The sequence below is a fragment of the Callorhinus ursinus genome, unplaced genomic scaffold, assembly GCF_003265705.2.
Source record: "Callorhinus ursinus isolate GAN/ISIS: 27379988/994484 unplaced genomic scaffold, GSC_fseal_2.0 scaffold85, whole genome shotgun sequence".
In the NCBI taxonomy this organism is placed as follows: domain Eukaryota; kingdom Metazoa; phylum Chordata; class Mammalia; order Carnivora; family Otariidae; genus Callorhinus; species Callorhinus ursinus.
Window position 1 is genome coordinate 1,144,328 of NW_027397147.1, and position 27,157 is coordinate 1,171,484.

The following is a 27,157-nucleotide window of genomic DNA, read 5'->3' on the forward strand; positions in this document are numbered from 1 at the left end:
GAAGGCAGACGCTTAACCATCTGAGCCACCCAGGCGCACCCCCACTGTACCCTTTTCTGATGGAGCTACAGAGTAGACATGAAACCAGCCCAGACTAGATCCCAGGGAAGCAATCACTCACATACCAACTCGTGGGTCCTCTGGGTGCTGATGCAGCCTGGGGTGATGGACAGGCCATCCCTGGTCCCACTTCCCAACTACAGTCAGCAAGGCCCTGGGCAAGGGGCCTCACTGCTTTGGGGGTCTGTTTCCACATTTATGGAGGAGAAAAGCAGGGCTTATAAACGAGTAACGTGCTGGCAAATCTGGCCCACAGCCATGTTTTTCTTGGCCCTCATAGTTTAAAATATTTCTCGAGTTAGTTGCCAAGATTTAGAATTCTGGTGTTTCATGTTTATGTCTGTTTTTAGCTCTCTCTTGAAAAGTGGGAATATCTGGCATCATCGGGCTCCAATTCCCTCTTATGAACTTATCCAGTTATTTTACAGGATAAATGTCTAGAATTCCAATGGCTAAGTTTAAGAGAATGAATGTTTTCAATTATAAAAGCTCTAAAGGCAGTTTTTGTAAATTATAAAAGGAATAGAACTGGCCTCAGATTTGAACTCCTTTCAGCCCCTGAGGATTGGTAATGTCCTGCAAGGCCTCAGCGTTCGTTTGGGTCATGAATTCAACAAATATTGATTGGACAACTACTACCTATCAGGCACAGGTCCCAGATTGAGGATTAGAAATATGACCAATACAAAGGTCCCACCTTCATGGAGATTATAGTCCAGTGGGGGAGGACAGACAATGGATAATTAGCAATTCATAGGCAAGGTCAAGTTAGTGGTAGTGCTATAAAGAAAAATGAACAGGGTAAGGGAATAGAGAATAGGATAGAAAGAGGGCTATTTATTTTAAAAAAATTTTTTTAAGATTTTATTTATTTATTTGAGAGAGAGGGAGAGAGAGAGAACATGAATGGGGGAGAGGGAGAAGCAGGCTCCCTGCTGAGGAGGGAGCCCGATGTGGGACTAGATCCCAGGACCCTAAGATCATGACCTGAGCCAAAGGCAGATGCTTAACCAACTGAGTCCCCCAGGTCCCCCAGAAGGAGCGCTATTTAAATAGAATGGTCAAGGAGGAGACATCTGTGCAGACACCTGAAGGAAATGAGGGCACTCCCATATAGAGATCTAGGGGAAAGCGTTCCAGGCCGAGGAAACAGCAAATGCCAAGGCTCCAAGACAGGAACAGGCTTGACATGTTCTAGAAGTAACAAGCAGGCCAGTGTAGTAAGCACAGAGTGAGCCACATGGAGAAGGGGAGGGGATGAGGCTGGAATCAGGAATGGCCTTACAGAGTGCAGATCTTATTCCACAGGTGAGGCTTTTAAGCAGGGCAGTGACATGATCTGACCTAAGTTTCAAAAAGATCATTGTGGCTGCTTCATAAATTGACTATAGAGAACAAAGGCCAGGTAAGAATGGTGGTGACTTAGGCTCAAGAGCTAGGGTGGATGGAAGGAGAAATGGTGGACTCAGGGCATGGCTTGAAGGGAGAGCCCACAGGACTGCTGATGGATTGCATGGGTTTGGGGCCAAAGTGCCTGGGGACCTGTTGAATGCCATTCACAAGAGGGCCAGGTGTGTGGAGGAAAATAAAGAGGTCTGGGTTTCACCATATGAAGTCTGAGAGGCTTACCAGACAGCTGGGCAGAGACAAGAGCAGGCAGTTGAATGCATATGTTTGAAGCTGCCAGAGAGTTCTGCCTGCAGATGGACCTTGGATTATCATCAGCATGCAAATGGTATTCAAATCCCCGAGACACATGAGATCTTTTAGGGAGTAAGTGCAGAACAGTGGTTCTTAACCAGGGAGGGGGGAGCGGCGATTTTGCCCCCCGGGGGATATTTGGCGATATCTGCTGGAATGTTTGGTTGTCAAGACTGAGAGGGGAGGTTGCAAGGGAAGCTGCCAAACATCCTGCAGTGCACTGATCAGCTCCCCATAGCAGAGGATTGTCCAGCTCAAAATGTCAGTAGTTGAAGGGTTGACAAACCCTCGTGTAAATAAGGAAGATGGAGCCCTAGCCCTGTACTTCTCAAACATTTATGGCAGCCAAATCCCTTTTGGTGGTGGGGGTGGTGGGGAGAGGAATTTTGTTAAAATGCAGACTCTAATTGGGCAGATCCGGGGTGGGACTTGAGATTTTGCGTCTAACAAGTTCCCAGGACGTCCTACGATGCAGACTTTGGGAGGAGGTGGGGAAGGGTGAGAAGGACTGGCCAGCAAGTGGACGAAAAAGCAGGAAAACGTGATGTCCTGAAAGACAAGTATACTTATTAAACGCTTCAACTTGTTACATCCTTGACACAGCCGAAGGGTGTCCTATACCACTCAGAATTAGCGAACGTTGAGAACTTATATTTGACCATTGGTTTGGCAAGAGGGAGGTCATTGATCACTTTGACAGGTGTAGCTTCAGGGGAGTGGGGATGTGAGAGCCTTACTCTGAAGGAGTCGCAGAGAAATGAGGGGTAAGCTAAAATGGGAAGCAGAGAAATGAGGTGGGGTAGCAGGAGGGAGGGGTGGTGTCCTGAAAGGTTTATTTCCTTTTTCGGATGGGCAATAGTATTTTGTACTTTGTGTGGTGATGGAAACCATACCATAGATAAGGAGGATCTGGTGGTCCAGGAGAATGGATGGTTACAGTAGCAAAGTCCCTATTTGGCAAGACAAGAGCAGGTAATGGGAGTCAAAGGATCAGCCTTAGAGCTTTGGTAGTTGCTCTATAATGTAGAATACATTGTAACAGGGGAAAAGGACAAGGGTGTGGACAAAGGGGCAGGCAGGTTGGTAGATTCTGCGGGGAAAGATTTAAAAAACAAAACCGAACTCTGGTTTATTTCTCTTTCCTCAGTGAAATTGAAGGCAAAATCACGGGCAGAGGGAGCATAGAAAGGGAATGTTGAGGTATGAGAGATATAAAATACCCCTCTGTGAGAGTAGAGAAAATTGGGCCTGCAGTAAAGTGGGATTTAAGGCAAAAAGCATCAAATGGAACCCACTGCCCCTAGAGAATCATCCCTCTCGAACGAATGAAAAGCCCAGTTCACGATGCAGCTGTAACAGGATGAACCGTCCTCAGCAGAGTCAAACCACATGGGCATGGAGAATGGGCTAGCTGTTAGACACAGAATTAGAAACTCACAGAAATACCGCAGCAGCCGGAGAGCTTGACACATCTGCCTTTGATTGGTAGAGTGAATGGAAAACAAATAAGGATATAGAGAAATGGAATAAAATCAGCTGATGTAATTAGACAGCCAACTTTATATTTTACAAAGGATGCTTTTCTGTGGTCTCCAAATTTTCTTTAATGGACATGGCTTACTTTATAAGGATGGACTGTAAATATTAAGGAAAAAAAAAGACTTGTAAAGAATAGGCTTTAGGAGCAGATAATGCCCAGAACTACAGTCAGGATCGGGTTTTGCTTTTCTCCTCTATAAAATGGACCTGGATTCTGCTGCTTTCTGAGGTCAGGGGTGGGTGTTCCAACGTCCACGTCACGTGGAACTGCCCTGTGAGAGGGCTTAAGGGAAGCACAGAGCTGTGCTGGATGTTCCCACATGCCCTCTTTGGTTTCAGGCATTTGGCCTCATCAAGGGAAACAAAGTTGGCGTTGTCATTGACGTGTCAGCCATCAGCAGTGGCTCTCAGAAAGAGGAATTCCAGACTGACTTCCTGGTAAGTCTCTCTGGCGCAGAGAAGTACCTGGAACCACCCCCCCCCCATCCCCTCCCCTCTGTGAGCTTGGGCAACTGGCTTTGTTTGTAGCAACTGCAAAATGGGATGTTCTGCAAAGAATGGTTCATGCTTAATTAGCACCTACCGTTAAGGAACTATGTCAAGTTCATTTTCAGTTCCTATGTGAGCTTCTAGTATCCTCACCACAGCAGTCCCTACTAACTAGACTTTTCCACAAGGGCCCCCAGTTCCCTGGAAAGAGGATGTGAAGAACAGTAATCGGTTGGACTGACTCCAGCATAGCATGGCACAGGTCTCCTGGCCTTTTCTGGACCCAAGGGCTGTTTCGTTCTCTTTGGCATGTCTATAACAAAGAAGCTAAGAACTCTGGAGCCAGATGACTGGCCTCAAGTCCCAGCCACCTCTGCCACTTCTAGGCTGTGACCTGCTGCCTAATCTCTCTGTGCCTTCGTTAACTTAACTGTAAAGTGCGGATGACAACAGAGGCCACCTACCAGGGCTGCCATAGGATGAAAGGAGTTCATGCAAGTTAAGTGCTCAGAAAAAACAAAAAACAAAAAACGTTGTATGTAGCCTCTGTGCACTAATGTAAGGGGGCTCTTTTCTTATGGGAACCCCTAGAGCTTTAGATGTGATCGTCCAAGGACTCTTTATAGGGTTCAACATGGGCTAGTCATCCAGAATTGTCCCCCGTTCCTGGTCTCAGCAGATGTCAGGAGACAGTGCTTCATGACAAGTCTTCAGGGCTGAGTTTCTAAAGATCTCCCAGGTGGGCTGGTCTAATATTAGGCAGGGCAAGGTCTGTGTTGCTGGTGGACAGATGAAGTTCTACCTAGCCAGGAAGATGAGGGAGGAGCTATCTTACTGTTGGATATTCATCGGCTACAGCTTGAGAGCATCAGATAGGCTGGCCTTGTGCCCACTGCTACATCCCCACCTTCTGTGCTTTGGAGAGAAACCACTGCCCCCAAACTCTGTCCTCCCTCCCTGGATGCCACCGTGAAGGGTCCAACCACAGCACAGGCTGAGATGGGTAGTTAAGAGGTTCATCCCCCTCCTAGTCCGTGACCCAAGTGTGTGGCAGCCTGAAGGAGCTGCCTCCAGAAGAAGACATCAGTCTGCAGTCACTGGGACTGGGTGAGGGCACAACCTCCCAGCGTGGTCTGCCAGTCTATGGACTGCAGCCCACGCCCCGCCCCCACCACACGCACACGCATGCACACACACACGCACACGCACGCACACACGCACACGCACACACAGGCTGGGATGGGTCACCAGGGCACGCATCCCACACCTCCACGTGACTCAGTGGGCAGGAAGCAACTGTCAGCTTGGGGCCACTAAGCGACCCTGTCGCAGCAAGGCTGATACCCCGGTCCTGAGGAGCCAGCCCCAGCGTGAGGAGTGAAGCCAGGCCCCACGTGGCCTGCAGCTCTGGACGCCAGTATGTCCCTTTGTCTGTCAGGACCTCGTTGAGGAGCAGCTGAGCCACAAGGAGAAGCTGTATGTCCTGTCATTCGGCTCCACCACCAGCGCCCTCTGGCCAGACCCGGTGGGAGTCAGCTCTTCCACGTGAGTGAGCTCCTGGCCTTGGCCAGGGTGTCTGCTTGCCCCTTGTCCTCCCCACAGGGTGGTGTCTCTCTGGAATGAAGACAGTGCGAGCCCGAGACCCCAACAGGTGAGTGAGTACAAAGAGACAACTCACAGAGCGGAAACACAGGGATCTGGAACCTTCGGCAAAGCGGACAGCCTTGTGAGCAACCCACAAAATGAAAAGACTAGACAACAGCAAGGCACCATTTTTCTCCAGCAAACTAGCAAAGATAGTTCTGTTATTTTGAAAATAATACATCTTTAAAAATCCACACAGTACGAAAGCAGTCTCTCTCTCACCTCCCAATAACAGTTTCTTCTACCTACTTCCACAGTGTGTCTTGTACATGCATTGGTATGTTTATCCTCTTTTACTAAAACATAAACAGGAATGCATTACCCTGTCTTGCACTTTGCACTTGATTTGAATGTCAGTCTCTCTCAGTACACACAGATCTACCTCGTTCTTTTTTAATGGCCGCATAGTATTCCGCTGCATAAATGTACTGTGATTTAACTAGTCTTTTATTTGGAAGCTTCTAGTTTGTGGGTTTTTTGGGAGGGGTGTGAGGGGCAGAGAGAAGATGTGTAAGAATTTCTACTTATGCCAGTAAGTAAAAATTTCTTTTCCATGAAGAGAATATCCTTGATGGCCCAGCAGGTGTTAGGTGCCCTGCTAAGCACTTCTTTTTTTTTTTTTTAAGATTTTATTTATTTGACAGAGAGAGACATAGCGAGAGCAGGAACACAAGCAGGGGGAGTGGGAGAGGGAGAAGCAGGCTTCCCGCCGAGCAGGGAGCCCGATGCGGGGCTCGATCCCAGGACCCTGGGATCATGACCTGAGCCAAAGGCAGACGCTTAACGGCTGAGCCACTCAGGCGCCTCATGCTAAGCACTTTGCATGTGCTATCTTATTTAATACTTACAGCCAGCACATGCAGTAGGATTCTTATTCTCGTTTTGCCTATGAAAAAACTGGGACTCAGGTTAGGGCGCTTGCCCGGAGTGGCAGAGCCAGGATTGGCTACCAGAGCCTAGAGCAGATTCCAGGAGAAACCACCTGTATGCATTTCTGGGATGGAGGTCCCCTTGCCCAGCACTAGCTGTAAAGAGGAGCTGTTCTGGTTAGAGCAGGGTCCAGTTCCAACAGCACTAGCTCTGCATCCTGCCCTGACAGTTACGGGGTAGCCTTGACCAGTCCTTGAACTCTCTTTAGCAGAGTGAGGCCAGGGATACCTACCCCTCACTCAACTCCTGTGAACAGGAGGTGAGGGATAAGCATCTGGCAGGTGGCCGGTACTCGGTGATGAGAGCGGTTTTTTCCTGTGGTTTCTGCTCCAGTTAGACCCCTGATCTCTGGGATGTCAGACCTAGAAGTCACCATGAGGTCACAGGCAAGAGCTTCTCACTGCAGTAATTCCTAGAGACCACTTGTGATTTTGGTCATATCTCTGCCACGTGTACTATTTTGTTTTTTGTAAGATTTATTTATTTATTCTAGAGAGAGAGTGAGCATGAGAGGCGGGGGGGGGGCGGCGGTGCAGAGGGAGAGGAAGAATCCTCAAGCAGACTCCCTGCTCTGAGTGTGGAGTTTGATGTGGGGCTCGATCCCAGGACCCTGGGATCCCCACCTGAGCTGAAGGCAGACGCTTAACCGACTGAGCCACCCAGGCGCCCCCACATATACTATTTTAAAACATCAACTCTACATGTATTATTGGAAGGGAACTATCAGTACCATAACAAGAAGCCCGTATCACTTGCCGTAATTAGAAAGCAGCCATCACAATAAATACAATGAAAGCAAATAAACAATGATATCAAATTCCAACTTGAAACCTATCGGCCTGGAGAAGGCTGTAGGCCTGGGATCTGCTCTCCCTTTGTGTAGAAGGGAGACTGAAAGGTTATAATAATGAAGGACAGACTTACTGGCCATGAGCTTGAGATTTTTTAAAATTTTATTTTCATTTTTATTTTGTTGGTCAGACAGAAAGAGAAATGGAAAGAGCAGAACTCTCTCACTGGTATGGTGTGAGATATTTAACCAAGAAAGCGTAAAGTCACTTTCCCTCTTTGGGCTGGGGTACATCCCAGCGCATGCAAGATGCAGCCACACAGCCAAGGTGCCTCCTCTTGGAGCCCTCTCGGGGTCAGGGGATGAACTCTGCATTTGGGGGAGTATGTGGTGGCTTGGGGAGCAGAGAAGGAGCTTAGCCCAGAACCTCTGATCGCAGAGTTGCTGGAGTCCAGCCTGGTTTGAAATCCCAGAGTTGGCCAGTTGCTTATAGTATCAAGTCCTAACTCCGTTTTCTCATCTATAAAATTGGAAGAAGTGTATTCCCCTCAAGAATTATTGTTAGTCTGGGGTGCCTGGGTGGCTTAGTCGGTTGAGCGTCTGCCTTCGGCTCAGGTCATGATCTCAGGGTCCTAGAATCGAGTCCTGCATCAGGCTCCCTGCTCAGCAGAGTCTGGTTCTCCCTCTCTCTCTCCCTCCTCCCCTCTGCTCATGATCTGTTTCTCTCAAATAAATAAATAAAATCTTAAAAATTATTGTTAGTCTGAAACGAGCTCATGTCTGTCCTCGGCCTGGCACCTCGGAAGAGCGCTGTGGTAGGATGTTTGCTGTCTCCTCAGCCTCCAGGAACTCAAGCTCTGGGTAAAGAAGCTACAGCCTGATGGAGGCAGCAATTTGCTACAAGCTCTGAGGAAGATCTTCACCATGAAGGGGCTAAATTCTCTGGTGACCATAATGGGAAGCTGGTAGGTGTCCTTTCCTAAATGGGTAAAAGACCGCATGCACGAAAGGGGCTGGAGAACCAAAGACCATCATGCAGGACTCTTCACACACACTTGAGAGAAGGATTTCATTCATAGGCCATCTGTCCCTAGGTGTTGGGCAGGGCAGCCAGGGCAGGCCAGGCCTGCAGTCCACTCTACCTTGCATCTTCCAAGTGATTGGGACACAGGTGGTCAGTTAGATTTGGTAGATATTCCCATTTTCTCTGGAATGTCCTCCAAGTGATTTGACCTGGGGCACCCCTTTTCTTCTGTCTTCTCCCCAGCCCAGATCAGCCTTCTGAAATTCTGTCCAGCTACATCCAACAGTCCACCATGGGAAGAGGCCTCATCACCCACATCATCACCTACAAATGCAACAATCGGGTGCCCCTTGTAAGTACCTGGGATTCTCCAATGTTTCCCTTGGATTAGCCACAGTGATCTAGCTGGGCCATCTTGGAGGCTTCATGCATGGATAGCCCCCCACCACCAAACTGTGGACCAGAACATGACTCTCCTTGTACCTGCTTCTTCCTTTGGGCAGTTGGGAGGTTCAGTCAAGGAGAAGCTTGTGGGAGTACTGGCATTGCCCCGGTGAGGGTGCTGACCCTGTCACCATCCCCACAGGCTGTCCTAAAGAACCTTGCAGAAGCTCTTGGGGGCTACTACCACTGCTATAGCCCAGAAACAGAGGTAAGCCCTTCTGCCAATGCACTGCCCCTCTCCTCCCTCCCTGCCTGCCTCCAAGCCCATGCCTGGGGGACCTGGGCCAGGACAGACCATGCTATGTCCTTGCTTCCCCTCACTGCTGCCATGTTCAATGGACTTGCACAAGTATGATCAGATGAAGATGAATATGGGAAGAACAGGGACAGCATGAAGTCACAGGAGATCCTTTGCTCAGCGTGCATGATGAGTGGATTGCCCACCAGTGAGCCTAGAGGCCTTTTAAAGCCTCGCTGGTCGAATCCTGAGTCTCTATCCAGTTGTCATCACCATGGGCTCCAACCCTACCTCTGCTCCCACCAAAGCGGAGTCTGAAACAGTTGCCTCAGGTCTTCCTCCAAGATACGTCCCTGCTACTGCAGGGGACCCTCAGCAATCAACTCTGAATGAACGATCAGTTCTGTACCAGTCCACCCATTAGTATCCTTGTCCCAGTTAATCGTAGCATCACACACCCTGTGTCCACAATGGAGGTAACAGTTAGCAAGTGTGCGTGTGGACCATTGGCCGATTGAGAATCCACCATCCGTTCAGCTCGCAGGCTGTGTCTCGCCTGAAACCATCAGTAGCCTTAAGCCAAATAATATTTGTATCTTACAGTGTTCAAGCATCACAAAGTCTAGCATTTCACACCAAGGAGCCAAGGTCAGACAACATTTTCCTTGGTTTACACCCCTTCTGGTTACATAATTTCCCAGACTCTTGTTTGTTGAGGCCACAGATCACAGGGGCTAGGAAGGTACCGTAAATGAACGAAACTGGCTGGTTTAAGAAGTCTTTTTTTTAAAAGCTTTTTTATTTATTTATTTGACAGCAAGAGAGAGACAGCGAGAACAGGAATACCAGCAGGGGGAGTGGGAGAGGGAAAAGCAGGCTTCCCGCGGAGCAGGGAGCCCGACCCAGGGCTGGATCCCAGGACCCTGGGATCATGACCTGAGCCGAAGGCAGACGCTTAACGACTGAGCCACCCAGGCGCCCCAAGAAGTCTTTTATTTTAGGGGCATCTGGGTGGCTCAGTCGGTTAAATTTCTGACTCTTGGTTTCAATTCAGGTTGTGATCTCAGGGTCCTGAGATCAAGCCTGGCGTTGGGCTCCCTGCTCCGTGCGGAGTGTGCTTCTCCCTCTGCCCCTCCACCTGCTTATGCATGCTCTCGCTCTCTAAAATAAATAAATAAACCATCAAAAAAAAAAAAAAAAGAAATCTTTTATCTAAAAACCCTTGACCCTCTTGGCTTCTCTATTGTTTTTCTTCATAGAGATAGGAGTACAACAAATATTATTGTCTTATTTTAAAATAAGGAAAAAATCAGAAAACAGAAGGATAACAAAAACCTTAAGCTGACTCAGAGGGGTGGGGGGCAGCAGAGAGTGGGTGAAGCTGTGGAAGACTAGGTAGCTCTCGCTCCATCTAGAGAGATGCCTCTGCTCAGCCCTTGGCCCATCCCCATCGTTGCTCTGGAGGAATGTGACCCCCATGCTGCTAGGTCTTCCAAGGAGCCAGAAATCTGGATTTGTATGTATATGTGACTTCTTTACATTTTTTTAAATGGAGGTGAAATTCACATAAATAAAGTTCCCCACTTTAAAGTGAACGATTAGCAGCACGTAGTACATTCACAATGTTGTGCAACCACCACCTCTATCCAGTTCCAAAACATTTTCATCCCCCCAAAAGAAAATTCTGTACCCGTTAATCTGTTACTCCCCCATCCCCTCCCCCACAGCCCCTGGAAACCACCAACCTGCTTCCTGTCTCGACGGAGTCAACTATTCTGCATATTTCATATAAATGGAATCACACACCTTTTGTATCTGTCTTCTTTCTGTTAGCGTCATGTTTTCAAGGTTCACCTATATTGTAGCCTGTCTCAGAGCTTCATTCTTTGTTATGGCTGATTTATTGTCTAGATCCACAACCTTCTGTGTGTCCATTCATCCATTGATGGACACTTGGGTTATTGCCACCCTTTGGCTGTTGTGAACTGCTATGAACATTGGTTGTACAAGCATCTGACTCCTCGTTTTCAATTATTTGGAATATCCACCTACAAGAAGGGGAACTGCTGGGTTATAGGGGAACTGCTGGGTTATATGGTAATTCTGTGTAGACTTCTTTGAGGAACCACCAGTCTGTTTCCCACCAGCAGTGGGGCAAGTGTTCTGGTTCTCCCCATCCTCATCAACGCTTGTTACAATCCTTTTAAAGTTACATCCATAGCCAGTCCAGTGGGTGTAAAATGTTTCTTCGTATCTTTAATGTTAGAAAACCCTCCAGTTATTTAATAACACTGCAGGCCAATACTATAGAAATGGAACACGGCAGATCCGCAGGCTCTATCAGGCACATGGACCCTAGTTTATAACGTCTGGCTTAACCAATCCGCCACTCAGCTTTAGGAAATGACATGACTGCTTGCCCTTTCCTGCATTGGCCACAGCTAGCAGCCAAGTGACCTCTGATGGCTGATTCCTCCTACTACCCCCAGGTCTACACCAGCTGGGATGTGGACCAGCTCCTGGAAGAAATCCAGAAAGCCCAGAGCCTCCTGGGCCACATCCAAGCCTTGCGCCACAGGACGCCCTCTGAGGAGCTAACCAGCATGATGAAGGAGGTAGGTGGTGTAGGGGAAGATTCTGGAGCTGGATTCACTCCATCCTTCTTTCTCACCCGTCTCTCTGAGGGCATAGCTGCCGAAGCCCCCATGTACTGACAGAGAAATAAGGCAAAGCCCTACCCTTTGCTGTACCCCACAGCTCTGAGCTGCATGGGCCTTCCACTGTGCCAGAAGGATCCTGATGGATTTTCTAACTGAAAAATGTAATTTCAGAGAAAGGCCAGCAGGCTCCTGCCACCCCACCCACCTCCCACTGTCCCCTCCCTACCCCCCAGTTTGGAGAAGGATGAACACCTCACCCACACAGAGTGGGCTGTCTTGAAGATGGTCTTTGCTACCCAGCGCTTCATTTGGGGCAAACATCCCGGCGTGGTGACTTGATTAATGTAACATCAGCAAAATAACTCGGTCAGCTCATGAACGTAGCACCATAAGAGCTCTGAGCTGTTTAGATCAGGCAGAAAACTTAACTGTGGACAGCAGGCACTGAGAATGTGTTTATAGCTTCACCAATGGAGGTGTGGCTGTGACGTACAGGATGTCTCGGTCTGGCTGGACGCAGTGGAAGAGACACCGCACCTAGAAACTGGAACCTTCCGATTCGGTTCCAGCTCTGCTACTGAGTATCTATAAATCATAACAACTGTTGTATTAGAATTAGAAGAGTTCTCATTTACTGAGTGCTCATTCTAAGGTAGACACAATGATTAATTCTTTAAAGGTCTTATTTTAGCATAACAACGGCAGTCTGCTGTAGATGTATTATAACCCCCCATTTTACTGATGAGGAATCTGAAGTTAGAAGGCTAAATAATTTGCCTCAGATTCCAGAGACAGAGACAGATGAAGTTGGAATTGAACCCAGATCTGTCTGATGTCAAAACCTCAGCCAGGAGTTTCCCACAATGCAATGCATGTATTACTCATGGTTTACAAGACAATTACAAAGTGGTATATGAATTAATTTTTTTAATGTTGTGTATTTGAAACTAGCTCATTATGGTAGTAATACATCTTCTTTCTAAAATTATTTGAGTACAAAAAAGGGAGTCAATTTTAAAAATTAGATCAAATTAACAATTAAAAAGCTTTAATGTTACACATTTGGTTTATTTTTTTAAAATAGTTTTTTTAAGATTTTTATTTATTTATTGAGAGAGGGGGAATGGTAGAGAGAGAGCATGAGAGGGAGGAAGGTCAGAGGGAGAAGCCGACTCCCCGCTGAGCAGGGAGCCCGATGTGGGACTCGATCCTGGAACTCCAGGATCATGACCTGAGCCGAAGGCAGTTGCTTAACCAACTGAGCCACCCAGGCACCCTGGTTTATTTTTTTAAAGATTTTATTTATTTGTTTATTTTTAAAAGTTTATTTATTTGAGAGTGTTGTGGGGGGCAGAAGGAGAGGGAAAGAATCTTAAGCAGGCTCCACACCCAGCATGGAGCCCAACACGGGGCTTAATCTCATGACCCTGAGATCATGATCTGAGCCAAAATCAAGAGCTGGATGCTTAACTGACTAAGCCACCCAGGCACCCCTAAAGATTTTTTTTTAAGTAATCTCTACACCCAGTGTGGGCCTTGAACTCACAACTCCAAGATCAAGAGTCACATGCTCTACCAACTGAGCCAGCCAGATGCCCCCCTATTTGATTTATTTAAAAAAAAATTCTAGCTGTGCCTGGCTGGCTCAGTCAGGGGAGCATGCAACTCTTGATCTCGGGAGTTTTGAGTCCAAGCTCCATGTTAGGTGTAGAGACTACTTAAAAGTAAAATCTTTAGGGAAACTTGGGTAGCTCAGTCAGTTGAGCGTCTGGCTCTTGATTTTGCTTCATGGTCATGATCTCAGGGTCATGGGATCAGGCCCTTCACTGGACTCCATGCTCAGCACAGAGTCTGCTTCTCCCTCTCCCTTCTGCTTCTCCCCCCATTCTTTTTTTTTTTCTCTCTCTCTCAAATAAATACATAAAATCTCTAAAAACAAAAGGGTAAAATCTTTTAAAAAATTCTAAATAACAGTACAGTGGTATTCAGATACAGGAAAATTCATGAAGGCAGTGCTCAAATGTCTAAAATTTGGGAATTGTTGTTCTGTGTCTTATTTATCCATGACTTATGACTTAACATCTCAGAACCTCAGGCTTTCAGTTTGTAAATGTGGGTGAGGGGAGGCTGGACTAGACCAGGACTCCTGAAATAATCTGGTGTAGGAGTTACTGTTTACTTCTTCGAAGCCTTGTGTTAGGAGCTCATGGAGGGGCCACCTGCCATCTTGGAGCCCAAGGTGATGATCTTGATGGTAAGGGTGGGGAAGGGGCCAGGAGGATGGACAAATCAAAGAGGAAGCAAGTTGCTGGGGACATCTCCTTCTTACCCTGGAAATTCCAGCAATCTCCCAAGAAGGGGATGGGGATGGTGGGCGGGGAAGGCAGAACTGCCTTTAATTTACCTGGTAATGTTTTCAGATGCTCCACTTAGGGGAACTGGGTGGGTTGGGGAGACTAAGGGCTTCTCAGCTCTAAAATATGATTTTGTAATGAAGCCTTTTAAATTTAATTTAGATTTCCACAGAGATTGCAGAAGGGCCACTCACAGGTCTCTTGCCTAAACCCCGAAAGCATGAGGGTCCCCTCACAATTGAGTTCCCAAACTTGGACAAGACTTCTGCAGAATGGCTAAAGATCAATGGCCTAAAAGGTAAGTCCCCAAAGAGGGCAGAACCCAGGACTCAGGTGACTGACGAAAAGGCATAAACCCTCTGGGGCTTCAAGAGCTGTATCTCAAACCCCACTATTTATTTTTACAGCCAAAAAGCTAAGCCTTTATCAGGTTCTGGCACCCAATGCATTCTCTCCTGTGAAGGAATTTGTGCCTATTCTTCAGAAAACAGTATCTTCAACTATCCATGAGGTAACTCAAATTCAGAGTTCTTTCCAGTCCTCTGCAGGGGGTTCCTCTGTGACCTTTCCCTTCCTTTTTTATTTTTTTTTTAAGATTATTTATTTGACAGGGAGAGACACGGTGAGAGAGGGAACACAAGCAGGGGGAGTGGGAGAGGGAGAAGCAGGCTTCCCGCTGAGCAGGGAGCCCAATGCAGGGCTCGATCCTAGAACCCTGGGATCATGACCTGAGCTGAAGGCAGATGCCTAACGACTGAGCCACCCAGGCGCCCCTAACCTTTCCCTTCTTAAATGTCCAGGAAATGAGAGTCCTAAGTCAGAGCACGAGGAGCCAGGGTCTGAGGGCCTGGAGTGAGATGCAGGCTTTCCAGAACTTTCTAGAACTCTCATCACATCTACTCTAACTGCAGTTTTGCAAAGATTTGAACCTGAACTCTGGAAGATGGGGCAAGAGGGAGCAAGTCAGGGATAAGGGAGCAAGTCGCCTCCTCCTTGAAGGTTTTCCTCCATGCACTCCGAACACACTCGCTCTCCTTGTGTCCTCACTATACCTGGTACAGACTTCTGCCCTAGTTCCTATAATGTGTTAATGTGTGTACTTATTATGTGTCTAAACCCCCACCACAGTAGGAGACTTTAAAAAAACAAACTCTCTTCTCCAACCCTGTATCCCCAATATCTAGTACAAGCAAGCAGCCAATGAATGTTTCCCAGACAGCTGACTGGGTGGAAGGAAGGATGGAAATGTAAACATATGGAACTATGAAGGGGAAAAAATGGAAGGATGAATGACATAATAGAATAGAAAATGATGGAAGTATGGAGAAATGGAAGGAGAGCATTAATAGGTGAAGAGAAAGGTCAGTGGAAAGATGGAAGAACCAAAGAGAGGAGGGATAGATAATTGTAGCCTCAGATTGATGAGTGACTAGGTGGGTGGATATGACAACTTGGTGGAGGATGAAAAATTAGATTTATCCAAGTGTCCATGAAGGCCTGTCCTGGTTCCCAGTATGTTTTAAGATCTCAGACTCTGCTAATACAAAACCTCCAACCATGTCTTGTATCAAGACTCTGATGTTTGGAAGACCCTCCTCAGAAGGCAAGCCCGGCTTGCTGTCAGGCATGGTGCACTCAGGGACCACTGTCCTGAAGGCCCTCTGCTGCCATGACCAGGGACACGTAACACGACCCCAGATGTGCTCGAAGCCCATTTCCCTCTCACACATCTGATTTGGAGAGCCCAGTGCCTAGATTAAACTTACAATCCTTCCCCGCATGTGCTCTGTTCACCTGCCACCCTTCCTGGCCACACCTGAGTGCAGAGGGCAATGGTCCAATTTGAATGGCATGATGGGACAGTGAAGAATGTTCATGTGGACCTGCCCTTCCTCTGTGAGTACCAGGTTAGTAATGGGTCCAGTTGGTCAGCATATGGGGTTTGGGAAGAGGGGACAGGAGGAAGGTGCCATGGAATTTGGAGAGACCAAGACATTGACCAAACTTCCTCTTATAAACAGACTGTGTTCTGCCTCCTGGTACCTCTGGAGCTTTCTCCACCTGCTCCCCAGGCAGGGACCTGTCAAACAAACAAAAGTCTCTAATCTTTTGGGGCAAGATCTGCTTCCTCTCCCCTTCAAGTCAATGAAATATGTGGACTCTTCTCTTCCTGGTCTTGTGGCAGACTCATCCAGGATTCAGTGAAATGTTTATACTGCCTGGATACCCATGGCCCCATCCCTAGAAGCCAGCCTTGACCCACAGGCCCCTTAATCGGCCATCCTTTGGTCAGTCGCTCACTCTGTGTGGCCCATGGGTTTGCAGAAACAGCTCAGCAGAGCTCTGCGGATGTACGAGAGACGGATCGAGTGGCTCTCCTTGGCCAGCCGAAGAATCTGGGGCACCGTCTGTGAAAAAAGGTACCTTCCCTCAAGTAGTGTTCTTGTCCTTTGTGAGTCCCATGTGTGACCTAAGCACTTTTCCAACTCATGAATTCCCTGTTGGTAGCATCAGAAACCATCCCTTAGATTAAGGATCAACCATCACTCAGCAGAACCCCTAGAGGAAGAAGTCGCCACTACCATCATCAATATCAGTACTGTCATCATTGTGTTACTCAGGATTCTTTCACTTAAAAAGCAACAGAAACTAAGTGCCAGTTGGCTTAAACAAAACAGGGAGGTCTGGTTGAAGGTAAGTGAAAATTCTGAAATAGATTTGATAGCTGTCTTCAGGCATGGCTCCATCCAGGGGTTCGTGCACATCAAGAATCTTTCTCCATCTCTCAGCTCCACGTCCTTCCCTCAGGCAGACTTTCCCTTCCAGGGGATAGCCTCTGGGGAAAGAAATGGATCTTTTTGTTTCTTCTCTCTGTTTTAAGATCCCTAGTCCCATTTGGCCTAGGTAGCAGGATAGCCCCCTGAGCTCCCCACTTATCTCCTATCAGGTTAGCACTCCCAGGGCTTGGGGCAGGACCTGTCCAGGAACTATTCACTGTGGCCTGGGAGGTAGGATATTCTAATTGCCGAAAATCAAATGCCCACCCTTCAACCTTGGGGCAGGTCTGTTCCACTCAATTCAAGTGGACTGACGGAGGCAGAGGAGTTTTCCAGGACGCTGTTGTGAGGGGAGGTGCTGGATGCTGAGCAAGAAGAAACACTGTTTCTTCTTGCGTTTACAGCATCCTTGCCATCCACAGCTTATTGGATGCATTACCACTTACAAAGTACCATACTATTCCACCCTTTAATTCTCAAAGTGACCCTGTGAGGAGTCTTATTATGAATAGTTCATAGTTAAATAGGCCAAGGATCAGAGAGGTTTTGTGACTTGCCTAAGTCACACAGGAGGTGGGACCTGAATCAAGATCTTCTGACTCTAAATCCACTGGATTTTCTTTTGCTATCCATAATTGCTGTCTTGTGCTCACTTTGGCAGCATATACACTAAAAAAAATAAAAATAAAAATAAATAATTAAATAATGGAACCATAATTGCTGTCTCAAATTTAGAGTGGATGGTGGAGTTGGGAATTAATTTGAAGTAGTGAAAAAAGGCCAAATGGGACTAGGGATCTTAAAACAGAGAAGAGGGGCGCCTGGGTGGCTCAGTCGGTTAAGCGGCTGCCTTCAGCTCAGGTCATGATCCCAGGGTCCTGGGATCGAGCCCCATGTCCGGCTCCCTGCTCAGCGGAGAGCCTGCTTCTCCCTCTCCCTCTGCCTGCCACTCTGCCTACTTGTGCTCTCTATCTCTCTGTCAAATAAATGGATAAAATCTTAAAAAAAAAAAAAAAAAAAACAGAGAAGAAACAAAAGATACATTTCTTTTTTTTTTTTTAAGATTTTATTTATTTGACAGAGAGAGACACAGTGAGAGAGGGAACACAAGCAGGGGGAGTGGGAGAGGGAGAAGCAGGCCTCCCACGGAGCAGGGAGCCCAATGCGGGGCTTGATCCCAGGACCCTGGGACCATGACCTGAGCCGAAGGCAGACGCTTAACAACTGAGCCACCCAGGCGCCCCCAAAAGATACATTTCTTTCCCCAGAGGCCCAGATACACCTAATTCCCTATCTCATTTGCTTACCTTGTTTCTGTTTCCCCTGCAGAGCCCCCAACCTCTAATAATAGTGAATGCTAGTGCTTTAAAACAGGGAAATGTGTGAAAATCATTCTAGGCAGCCCCCACCCCTTAAACCATCTCCACCGTGTGACTTTACTCCATGGTAGAAGCCCCTGGGAGAGAAGCTTCCATGACCCCGTTAGTCTACCATTGTAAACCCACTCCTGCTGACTTCACACCTTGGAGAAGATTTTGGCCAGCTATGAGTTTGGCATGCAAAACTCCCCTGGAAAAAACTTTAAATAGTAAAATGGAACAAAATAAACATTATCTGAGAGATTCGGTTCTCTTCTTAAAGCTTGTGTTTCTTTTTAGGGTGGTTATACTGCTGGATATCTCTGTGACCAATTCCATGTACATTATTCATATCCAGCACTCCCTGCGGCTTCTGCTGGAGGAGCAATTGTCCAACAAGGACTGCTTCAACATCATCGCGTAGGCTCCTAGTTCCCAGTGGGGGCGCTGGGGGCAGGGGTCGCCTGTGGTCCATGCCATCGCTGGGCTGAGGTTCTTGGCAGGTAGCTAGATGACATCTCACCAGCACCCAGCATCCTAGGATGGCCATCAGTTTATCTGACTTAAATCATCTTGTTTGGGGTATTGAATAATTAAATGGTTGCAGGACAGTCCCACTGGGACGAAGGTGATAAGTGGCCCCCAAACACACTGCTCGATCAGCCAAGATAAAGTAACTCAGCCCATTGCCCCATTTGGGTTCTGAGCTGATAAACACAAAAGAGAGAAAGAAGGGCCCCCGGGCATGCCCCAGTGTGTCAAACATTTAAGATTCCAATTCCAAATGCTAATTAGATGGATTTATATATATAACTATATATATTTAAGTTATGTGTAACTATAGAATATATAAATTATATATATTTAAATTATATATTTTAAATATAAATAATTTGATATATATGTTTAAAATATAAAATATAAATATTGTATATAGAACACATATTTTAAAATTATATATAACTATATATATTTAAATTATATATAACTATACATCATATATTTAAATTATGTACCATTTTTATATATAACTTATATATAGTTACCTATAATTTAAATATATATATAGTTTTATATATTTATTATAATTGCATACCATTTCCCGTAATTAGGGGAGAAAGAGAGAAAAGGAACCCACTTAAAAGATTTATTTATTTATTTTAGGGGCACCTGGGTGGCTCAGTTGGTAGGCGACTGCCTTCAGCTCAGGTCATGATCCTGGAGTCCCAGGATCGAGTCCCGCATCGGGCTCCCTGCTCGGCAGGGAGTCTGCTTCTCCCTCTGACCCTCCCCTCATCTCATGTGCTTTCTCTCTCTCTCATTCTCTCTCTCTCAAATAAAATAAATAAAAAAAATCTTTAAAAAAAAAGATTTATTTATTTATTTTAGAGAGAGAGTATGAGTGGGGGGAGGGACAGAGGGAGAGGGAGAAAGAATCTCAAGCAGATTCCCCACTGAACACAGAGCCTGACATGGGGCTCGATCTCATGACCCCAAGATCATGACTTGAGCTGAAGCCAAGAGACAGACACTCAACCAATTGTGCCACCCATGCATCCCAGACTATACATGTTTATAACACTTCGTATCAAGTAGGGAGTATTCTAAACCTATTAAGTCAGCAGTTAGTATTATATATTATACTGTACCAGAACCTTATCTTTTTCTAATACATTCTACAGAAAATAAAATGCTTAGAGAAATATTTTAGGCAATGTTTTCATTCATTTACCATTCCATTAATCATTCAACAAACTTTTACTGAAAGCCTGCCATGTACCAATCCCTGCACTGGGGATATGGAAGTGAATACATACAATACCTGTCCTCAAGGAGGTTAGGGTCTAGTAGAGGGAGACAGGCATGTTAATAAATAAGTGTTATTAACTGCTTTCTGCAGAAATAGGCAGAAGGCAGGATCAGACTATCCTGCCTGAGCACAGGGAGGTCAGAAAATCTTCACAGGGGCACCTGGGTAGCTCAGTTGGTTAGGCATCTGACTCTTGGTTTTGGCTCAGGTCATGATTTCAGGGTCATGAGATCGAGCCCCGCATCAGGCTCCACGGGTGTAGAGCCTGCTTAAGATTCTCTCTCTCTCTGTCTCTCCCCCTCTGCTCCTCCCCCCCCCACACTCATGCTCTCTCTCTCTCTCAAATAAATAAATAAAATCTAAAAAAAAGAAGAAGAAAGAAAAGAAAACATCTTCACAGAGGAGATGATCCTTTCATTGGGTCTTGCCAAATGAGTAGGTGTTTACCTAGCACATGGGAATGATGGAGGCAGTGGGGAAGAAAGGCATTTTAGGTAAAGGAAGCAACAGGGGGCATAGAGGTGTTGGAGCTATGGGACACAGACTCTGGAACTTTGGGGGACCATGAGGGAGTTAAGTCGGTGAGAAAACAGGGTGAGAAAGAGAGATTGTGCATGACAAAATCAAACAGATGGTGGAGGGTTTATATATGTAGGATGTGCTCAGGAGATTTTATACTATAGGACATCTAGGCATCAGAAGATTTGAAGCAAGGTAATAACATGATCAGATCTTGAATACTCATGTCACAGTGTGGAGGAGGCATTGAAGGGATGTAACCCTGGAGGGATGGAGGCCATTGGGACTGCTCAGTGGTCTGCACTAGAGTGGAGTAGGCTTGAGCCATGGTCATGGGGATGGAAAAAAAGGTGCATGTGAGAGGTGTTAGAGAGTTAGAATCTACAACACGTAGTTACCATCTGGCTGTAGGGTGTGAGAATGGTGAAGAGAAGATGTCCCAGATGGAGCAGATCTTGGAAGTAGAAGATGGTTTTAATCCTGTACAACTGAAGATTTTCAAGAGGAGATTCAAGAGTTGTAGGACTCTGGTGAGGAGTTCTAGTCAGGAAATACAGGTTTGCGAGCCATCGGCATTCTGGTCAGTGGTTGAGAAGGGCATGAAACGCACCTGTGGAGATGTGAAGGGAAGCGAAGACACTGAAGGCAGAACTGGTGAGGCACTCATGTTTGGAGGGCGGGCAGAGGAAGGGAACCCCCAAAGGAACACAAGAGAGGAGCAGCCAAAGAGGGATGAGGAAAACGAGGAGAGGCTGGTGTTGAGAAGCCACGTCTCAGAAAGAAGCAGAGTTTGATTCTGCAGAAATAAAGCAGGAAGGGGAAGAATAAAGGAATCCACTAAATTTGGCAGTAGAGCTCACTGATAACAAAACAATGAGATACAATTTTTTTTTTTTTTTTTTTTTTTTTTTTTTTGTAATTCAGTTTGGCAACCAAATATTTAAAAGATTCAGGGATGCCTGGGTGGCTCATTTGGTTAAGCAACTGCCTTCGGCTCAGGTCATGATCCCAGGCTCCTCTCTCTCTCTTTCTCTCTCTCTCACAAATAAATAAATAAAATCTTTTATTTTTATTTTTTCTTAGAGATTTTATTTATTTGAGAGAGAGAATGAGAGAGAGAGAGAGAGCACATGAGGGGGGGGAGGGTCAGAGGGAGAAGCAGACTCCCTGCTGAGCAGGGAGCCTGATGCGGGACTCGATCCCAGGACTCCAGGATCATGACCTGAGCCAAAGGCAGTCGCTTAACCAACTGAGCCACCCAGGCGCCCATAAATGAAATCTTTTAAAAGAGTCAAAAAAACAACAATGCACAGTGCTGGTGATGATGTGATGGAAAGGGCACTCTTGGAAACTGTCCACAGAAGTGTAATTTGGCATAGCCCCTGTATTAAATTTTTAAGCGTATATTCTTCATTCCTTCAATTAATACTTTTTTAAAAGATTTTGTTTATTTATTTGACAGAGCACAAGCAGGGGGAGCAGCAGGCAGAGGGAGAGGGAGAAGCAGGCCTCCCGCAGAGCAAGGAGTCCACTGTGGGGCTCGATCCCAGGAGCCCGAGATCATGACCCAAGCCGAAGGCAGACGCTTAACCAACTGTGCCACCAAGCGCTGCTAAACCTTTTTATTTTATCTGAAGGAAATACAAGGATCAGTGTGCAGAGATACCATGCAGGGTTGTTCAATGCACTTCTAATAGCAGATAAACCTAGAAAAAACTGCATGACCATTGACAAAATGGGTAAAACAATCATGATAGTGCAACCATTCAAAAGAATGAGGGAGATTTACATGTGCACATTTAGAAAAATGTCCTCTGTAAATCCCAATGAAAGGAAACAAGCAGGTTACAAAGAATATATACTGTAAAATTCCATTTCTGTAAATATGTATATATCTATGTGTTTTTTTAGTATAGTTGACACCATGTTACTTAGTTTCAGGTGTACAACTTAGTGATTTGACAAGTTTTATGCTTTTTTTATTTATTATTTTTTAAAGATTTTATTTCTTTTTAAGTAATCTTTACACCCAACATGGGGCTCGAACTCACAATCCTGAGATCAAGAGTCACCTACTCTGGGGCACCTGGGTGGCTCAGTTGGTTAAATGTCTGACTCTTGATTTTGGCTCAGATCATGATCTCAGGGTTGTGAGATCGAGCCCCACATCGGGCTCCACACTGGGTGTGGATCCTGCTTAGGATTCTCTCTCTCCTTCTCCCTCTGCCCCCCACCTCCGCTCTTTCCCTGTCTCTTTCTCTCTCTCTTTTTTTCTTTTTTTAAGATTTTATTTATTCATTTGAGAGAGAGAGAGAGCACGCTGAGCAGGGAGCCTGACTTGGGGCTCGATTCCAGGACTCTGAGATCATGACTTGAGCTGAAGGGAAACACTTAAGCACCTGAGCCACCCAAGGGCCCCTCTCTGTCTCTAAAAAAAAAAAAAAAAAAGTCGCATGCTCTACCAACTGCCCAGGCACCCCTATGCTTTTTATTTTTTTAATCCAAAAGAATATAAAGTTAACAGAACTTTTTCTGGGGAATAAAATTGGAGGAGTATTTACTCTCTGGATGTTGTTAGAATTTTTTATCAAACTGTAATAGAGGATTTAGTATCCAACTACAATAGATATTTTCATGAGAGGGGAAGGAGGTTATTGTTAATATTTGCCAGAGAACCTACCAGAAGCTGGACTGCAGTGGGTTTCGGAGTAAGGTGAAGCTGAGGAGGTGGTGGGACATTGTTTTTCCAGGGAGCTGGTCCGTACGCGGGAAAGAGAAGTGGCTAAAGGAGTTGACCCTGGAAGAAAGAGGAAGTTCTTTTTAAGAATGGACAGGCTTAAACATGTGCAGAGACAGTGGGGCAGAAGGGAATAGAGAGAAGTAGGGGATGTGTCGGGGGAGGGAGGTATCCGCGGGCAGAGTCTCAGAAGGCCAGGTGGAAGAGTTCATCTAGAGCCAGAGACAGGACACCTTTTCCTTGACAAAGAGGAGCAGTCCTCTTCTCAAGGATTTAAATTCTGTCTCATGGGAAAACGAGATGATGCATGTTTTTTTAATTAAAAACTATAGGGGCACCTGGGTGGCTCAGTCGTTAAGCGTCTGCCTTCCGCTCAGGTCAAGATCTCAGGGTCCTAGGATTGAGCCCCGCATCGGGCTCCCTGCTCGGCGGGAAATCTGCTTCTCCCTCTCCCTACACCCCCTGCCCCCACCGACTCGTGCTCTCTTGCTCTCTCTCTCAAATAAATAAATAAAATCTAAAAAAAACAAAACTATAGTACAGACAGAGTGAAAAAAGTCAGTTGTGGGGCTGAATCAGTTCTAGGGGAATTTAAAATGGGGCAATGATTCCCTCCTTTGGGGGGCGGGGAAGTCAGAAAAGAAGTCTGGCTGGTCCTGGCTCTGAGTCTTGAGACCCCCAGCTCTGCTCACACTGCAGATGTACTGTGACACGTCATGACTAGCAAGGAAATCTTGTGGATGGCCCTGGCCAGTGACATCCTAACCTTTTGGGGTGTAATCAGAATTTTGCCCCCCTAAAAGCCTGGGGAGCCCAAAGACCTGGGGTATAGTGTGGCTATGTCTCTTGCTTAAGAACATGCCCCCTTACCTTCCCTCCCAAGGTTTGGAAGCACAATTGAAAGCTGGAGGCCCGAGATGGTTGCCGTGAGCCATGAAAACCTACAAAGCGCCTGGCGGTAGGTGACGGTCTGAGACTGTGCCTGCTGTGTCTGAGGGCAGCCTCTGTGGTACCGTTTGCTCTGTTCCCCTCTCCACCAGAATCTCCGCCCTCCCCCCACCCCACCCCCAGCGCCTCCCTCAGCTGGCCCTCTTCACCTCCCAGGTGGGCCCTGACTCTGCGGTGTCAGGGAAGCAGAAACGTCCTCAGCGCCCTGCGGAAGGCAGTGGAAGTGGACTTCAAGGACAAAGACAAACACCAGTCTCAGGGCATCTACCTCTTCACGGGGGGCATCCCTGACCAGGACATGGTGGGTCGGCCTTGTTCTGGGCGTCCTTTGCAACCCTAAATCTTCCACCAGGTGGATGCCTTAGCAGTGGGTTTCTCCAGCCTGATTTTTCAAACTAGACTTTATTTGTTTTTAAGATTTTATTTATTTATTTGACAGACAGAAAGACACAGCGAGAGAGGGAACACAAGCAGGGGGAGTGGGAGAGGGAGAAGCAGGCTTCCCGAGGAGCAGGGAGCCCGACGCGGGGCTCGATCCCAGGACCCTGGGATCATGACCCGGGGCCGAAGGCAGACGCTTAACCGACTGAGCCACCCAGGCGTCCCTCCAAACTAGACTTCAATGTGCAGAAGAGTTACCTGGGGATGTTAAAATGCAGATCCTGTTTCTGAAGGCCTGGCCTGGGACCTGAGAGTCTGCCTTCCCAGCAAGCTCCCAGGAGATGTCCATGCTTCTGGTCCCCTGACCACACTCAGCATGAGCAGGCTCTCAGGTCCACTCCCCAGCCATGCCCTGTTAAGACAGAGAAACTGTGGCCCAAGCTCAGTCATCTTTCTATCCTCGGTGCCACATATTAGACTTGGCACCCAGTAGGCCCTGGGGAAAGAGGATTAGGCTCAGTGAACCTGAGACCAGTCCCTCCAAGAGCCCTCAGCCGTGGGGCCCTCCTGCCCTCTCTCCCCCAACAGCCCATGCTCAGCGCCTACATGGCCGAGGCCTGTGGGGGCTGCGACCTCCGGCTGAACGTGTGCCTCTTCTACGTGGGTGAGCCTCCGATGGACATCACGCCCCCTGCCCACTATGCCAGCCGCACTGACACAAGTGCCGCCTACCGGGAGGTCACCCAGGCTACTGCTGGGCGCTTCCACTGGTTCGGAGACACAGGTGCGTGAGGGTTGGCAGGCCCCTCCACCTCCTTCCTTCCAGAAAGTTGTCTCGGTACCAACATAGCTCCCTGTGCCATAGATGTGTTCCAGGGAAAGGGCATGTGAAAATCCCATTCGGAAGTCTCCAGCATTCCTATTCTGGAGATGGATGGTGGTCAGGGCCACACAATGACGTGAACATACTTAATGCCACTGAATTGCACACTTCAAACATGGTTCAAATGGGGGGCGCCTGGGTGGCACAGTCAGTTAAACATCTGACTCTTGGTGTCGGCTCAGGTCCTGATCTCAGGGCTTTTTTACTTTTAAAGTAAAAAAGAAAAAGTAAGCCTACTTTAAAATATTGTATTTATTTATTTTTTAAGTAAGCTCCATGCCCAATGTGGGGATTGAACTCACAACCCTGAGATCAAGGGTTGCACGCTCTCTTGACTGAGCCAGCCAGGTGCCCTGACTTAAAAATATTTCAGAATGTCACAGCTGGAAGGGGCTTACGGGTCTCTTGATTTAACATTTCCCAAAAGGTGATATGTTTATAACAGGAGGTTGGCAAGACAGGTGAACGTGGAACATGGAGCAACAATTTCTTTTGTTGCGATAGTTGTAGGGGATCAGAACATGCCACCCCAAAATATGCCACTGTGGCATAAGGATTAGTTTGAGCTGAAGACAACTGAGAAACAGTGAAGGAGTTCTCTGCACCCCCATTTGCCTAAAAGCAGGACATAAATGTCCATGTTATGTGTCTCCCTCTCCCATGCCAGGAGAAGAAGCACTGGAGACAACAAACCTTACTAAAACAAGTAGCCACCCCTAAGAACCTAACCCCCTTCCCTTTGTCTTGTTACTTCCCTACAAAGGGGCTGTCCTTAGTTTGGTTTTTTTTTTTAAGATTTTATTTATTTGAGAGAGAGAGAAAGAGCTCGAGTAGGGGGGAAGGGTAAGGGGAGAAGCAGACCCCCCACTGAGCAGGGAGCCCTACACAGGACTCGATCCCAGGACTCTGGGATCATGACCTGAGCTGAAAGCAGATGCCTAACCCACTGAGCCACCCAGGCACCCTAAGTAGTCCTTGGTTAAGGTGCCATATAGGCCCCAACTTCCAATCACACCCTCTGAGTTACTGAGTTTCTCCTGCCTGTGTGCATGCTGCCATGTTAAGAAATTCTGTTTTTCTCTTTTTAATCTGTCTTTGTCAGTTTTATTCTCCCAGCTGGAGAAATCTAAGAGAATAGAGGAAAAGCATTTTTTTTCCCCTCCCCTAAGTAGTTATTTGCTTATTTTAACATTTCATTAAAAAGTGCTAACTTTAGGGGTACCTGGGTGGCTCAGTCATTCGGCGTCTGCCTTCGGCTTAGGTCATGATCTCAGGGTCCTGGGATCAAGCCCCGCATCGGGCTCCCTGCTCCGCGGGAAGCCTGCTTCTCTCTCTCCCAGTCCCCCTGCTTGTGTTCCCTCTTTCGCTGTGTCTCTCTGTCAAATAAATAAAATCTTAAAAAAATAAATAAATAATAAAAATAAATAAAATAAAATAAATTCCTTTAAAAAAAAAAGTGCTAACTTTAGGGGTACCTGGGTGGCTCAGTCATTCGGCGTCTGCCTTCGGCTTAGGTCATGATCTCAGGGTCCTGGGATCAAGCCCCGCATCGGGCTCCCTGCTCCGCAGGAAGCCTGCTTCTCTCTCTCCCACTCCCCCTGCTTGTGTTCCCTCTCTCGCTGTGTCTCTCTCTGTCAAATAAATAAATAAAATCTTAAAAAAAAAAAAGTGCTAACTTCAGGGCACCTGGGTGGCTCAGTCAGTTATGCGACCGACTCTTGGTTTCAGCTTGGGTCATGATCTCGGGGTCATGATCTCAGGGTCATAATCTTGGGGTTGTGAGACTGAGCACTGCAGAGAGGTTCTCTCTCTCCCTCTGCCCCTCCCCCATTGCCCCCCAAATAAATAAATTGTTTTTAAAAAGTGCTAAC

The 27,157-nt window shown here is 46.9% G+C and overlaps 1 protein-coding gene across 2 annotated transcripts in view; it reads left to right on the plus strand.

Annotated features, from left to right (window-relative positions):
• The window catches only part of VWA3A (von Willebrand factor A domain containing 3A), a 56,357-nt gene that overhangs the window by 13,654 nt on the left and 15,546 nt on the right, over positions 1–27,157 (plus strand). For both annotated transcript variants that reach the window (XM_073887992.1, XM_073887991.1), the window contains 14 exons: positions 3,640–3,738; positions 5,228–5,334; positions 7,993–8,118; positions 8,421–8,529; positions 8,764–8,829; positions 11,349–11,474; positions 14,036–14,171; positions 14,281–14,384; positions 15,700–15,780; positions 16,199–16,293; positions 18,309–18,428; positions 23,958–24,032; positions 24,179–24,323; positions 24,992–25,187. In XM_073887992.1, the coding sequence (XP_073744093.1) occupies positions 3,640–3,738; positions 5,228–5,334; positions 7,993–8,118; positions 8,421–8,529; positions 8,764–8,829; positions 11,349–11,474; positions 14,036–14,171; positions 14,281–14,384; positions 15,700–15,780; positions 16,199–16,293; positions 18,309–18,428; positions 23,958–24,032; positions 24,179–24,323; positions 24,992–25,187 (1,585 nt within the window). The remainder of the gene's footprint in view (positions 1–3,639; positions 3,739–5,227; positions 5,335–7,992; positions 8,119–8,420; positions 8,530–8,763; positions 8,830–11,348; positions 11,475–14,035; positions 14,172–14,280; positions 14,385–15,699; positions 15,781–16,198; positions 16,294–18,308; positions 18,429–23,957; positions 24,033–24,178; positions 24,324–24,991; positions 25,188–27,157) is intronic.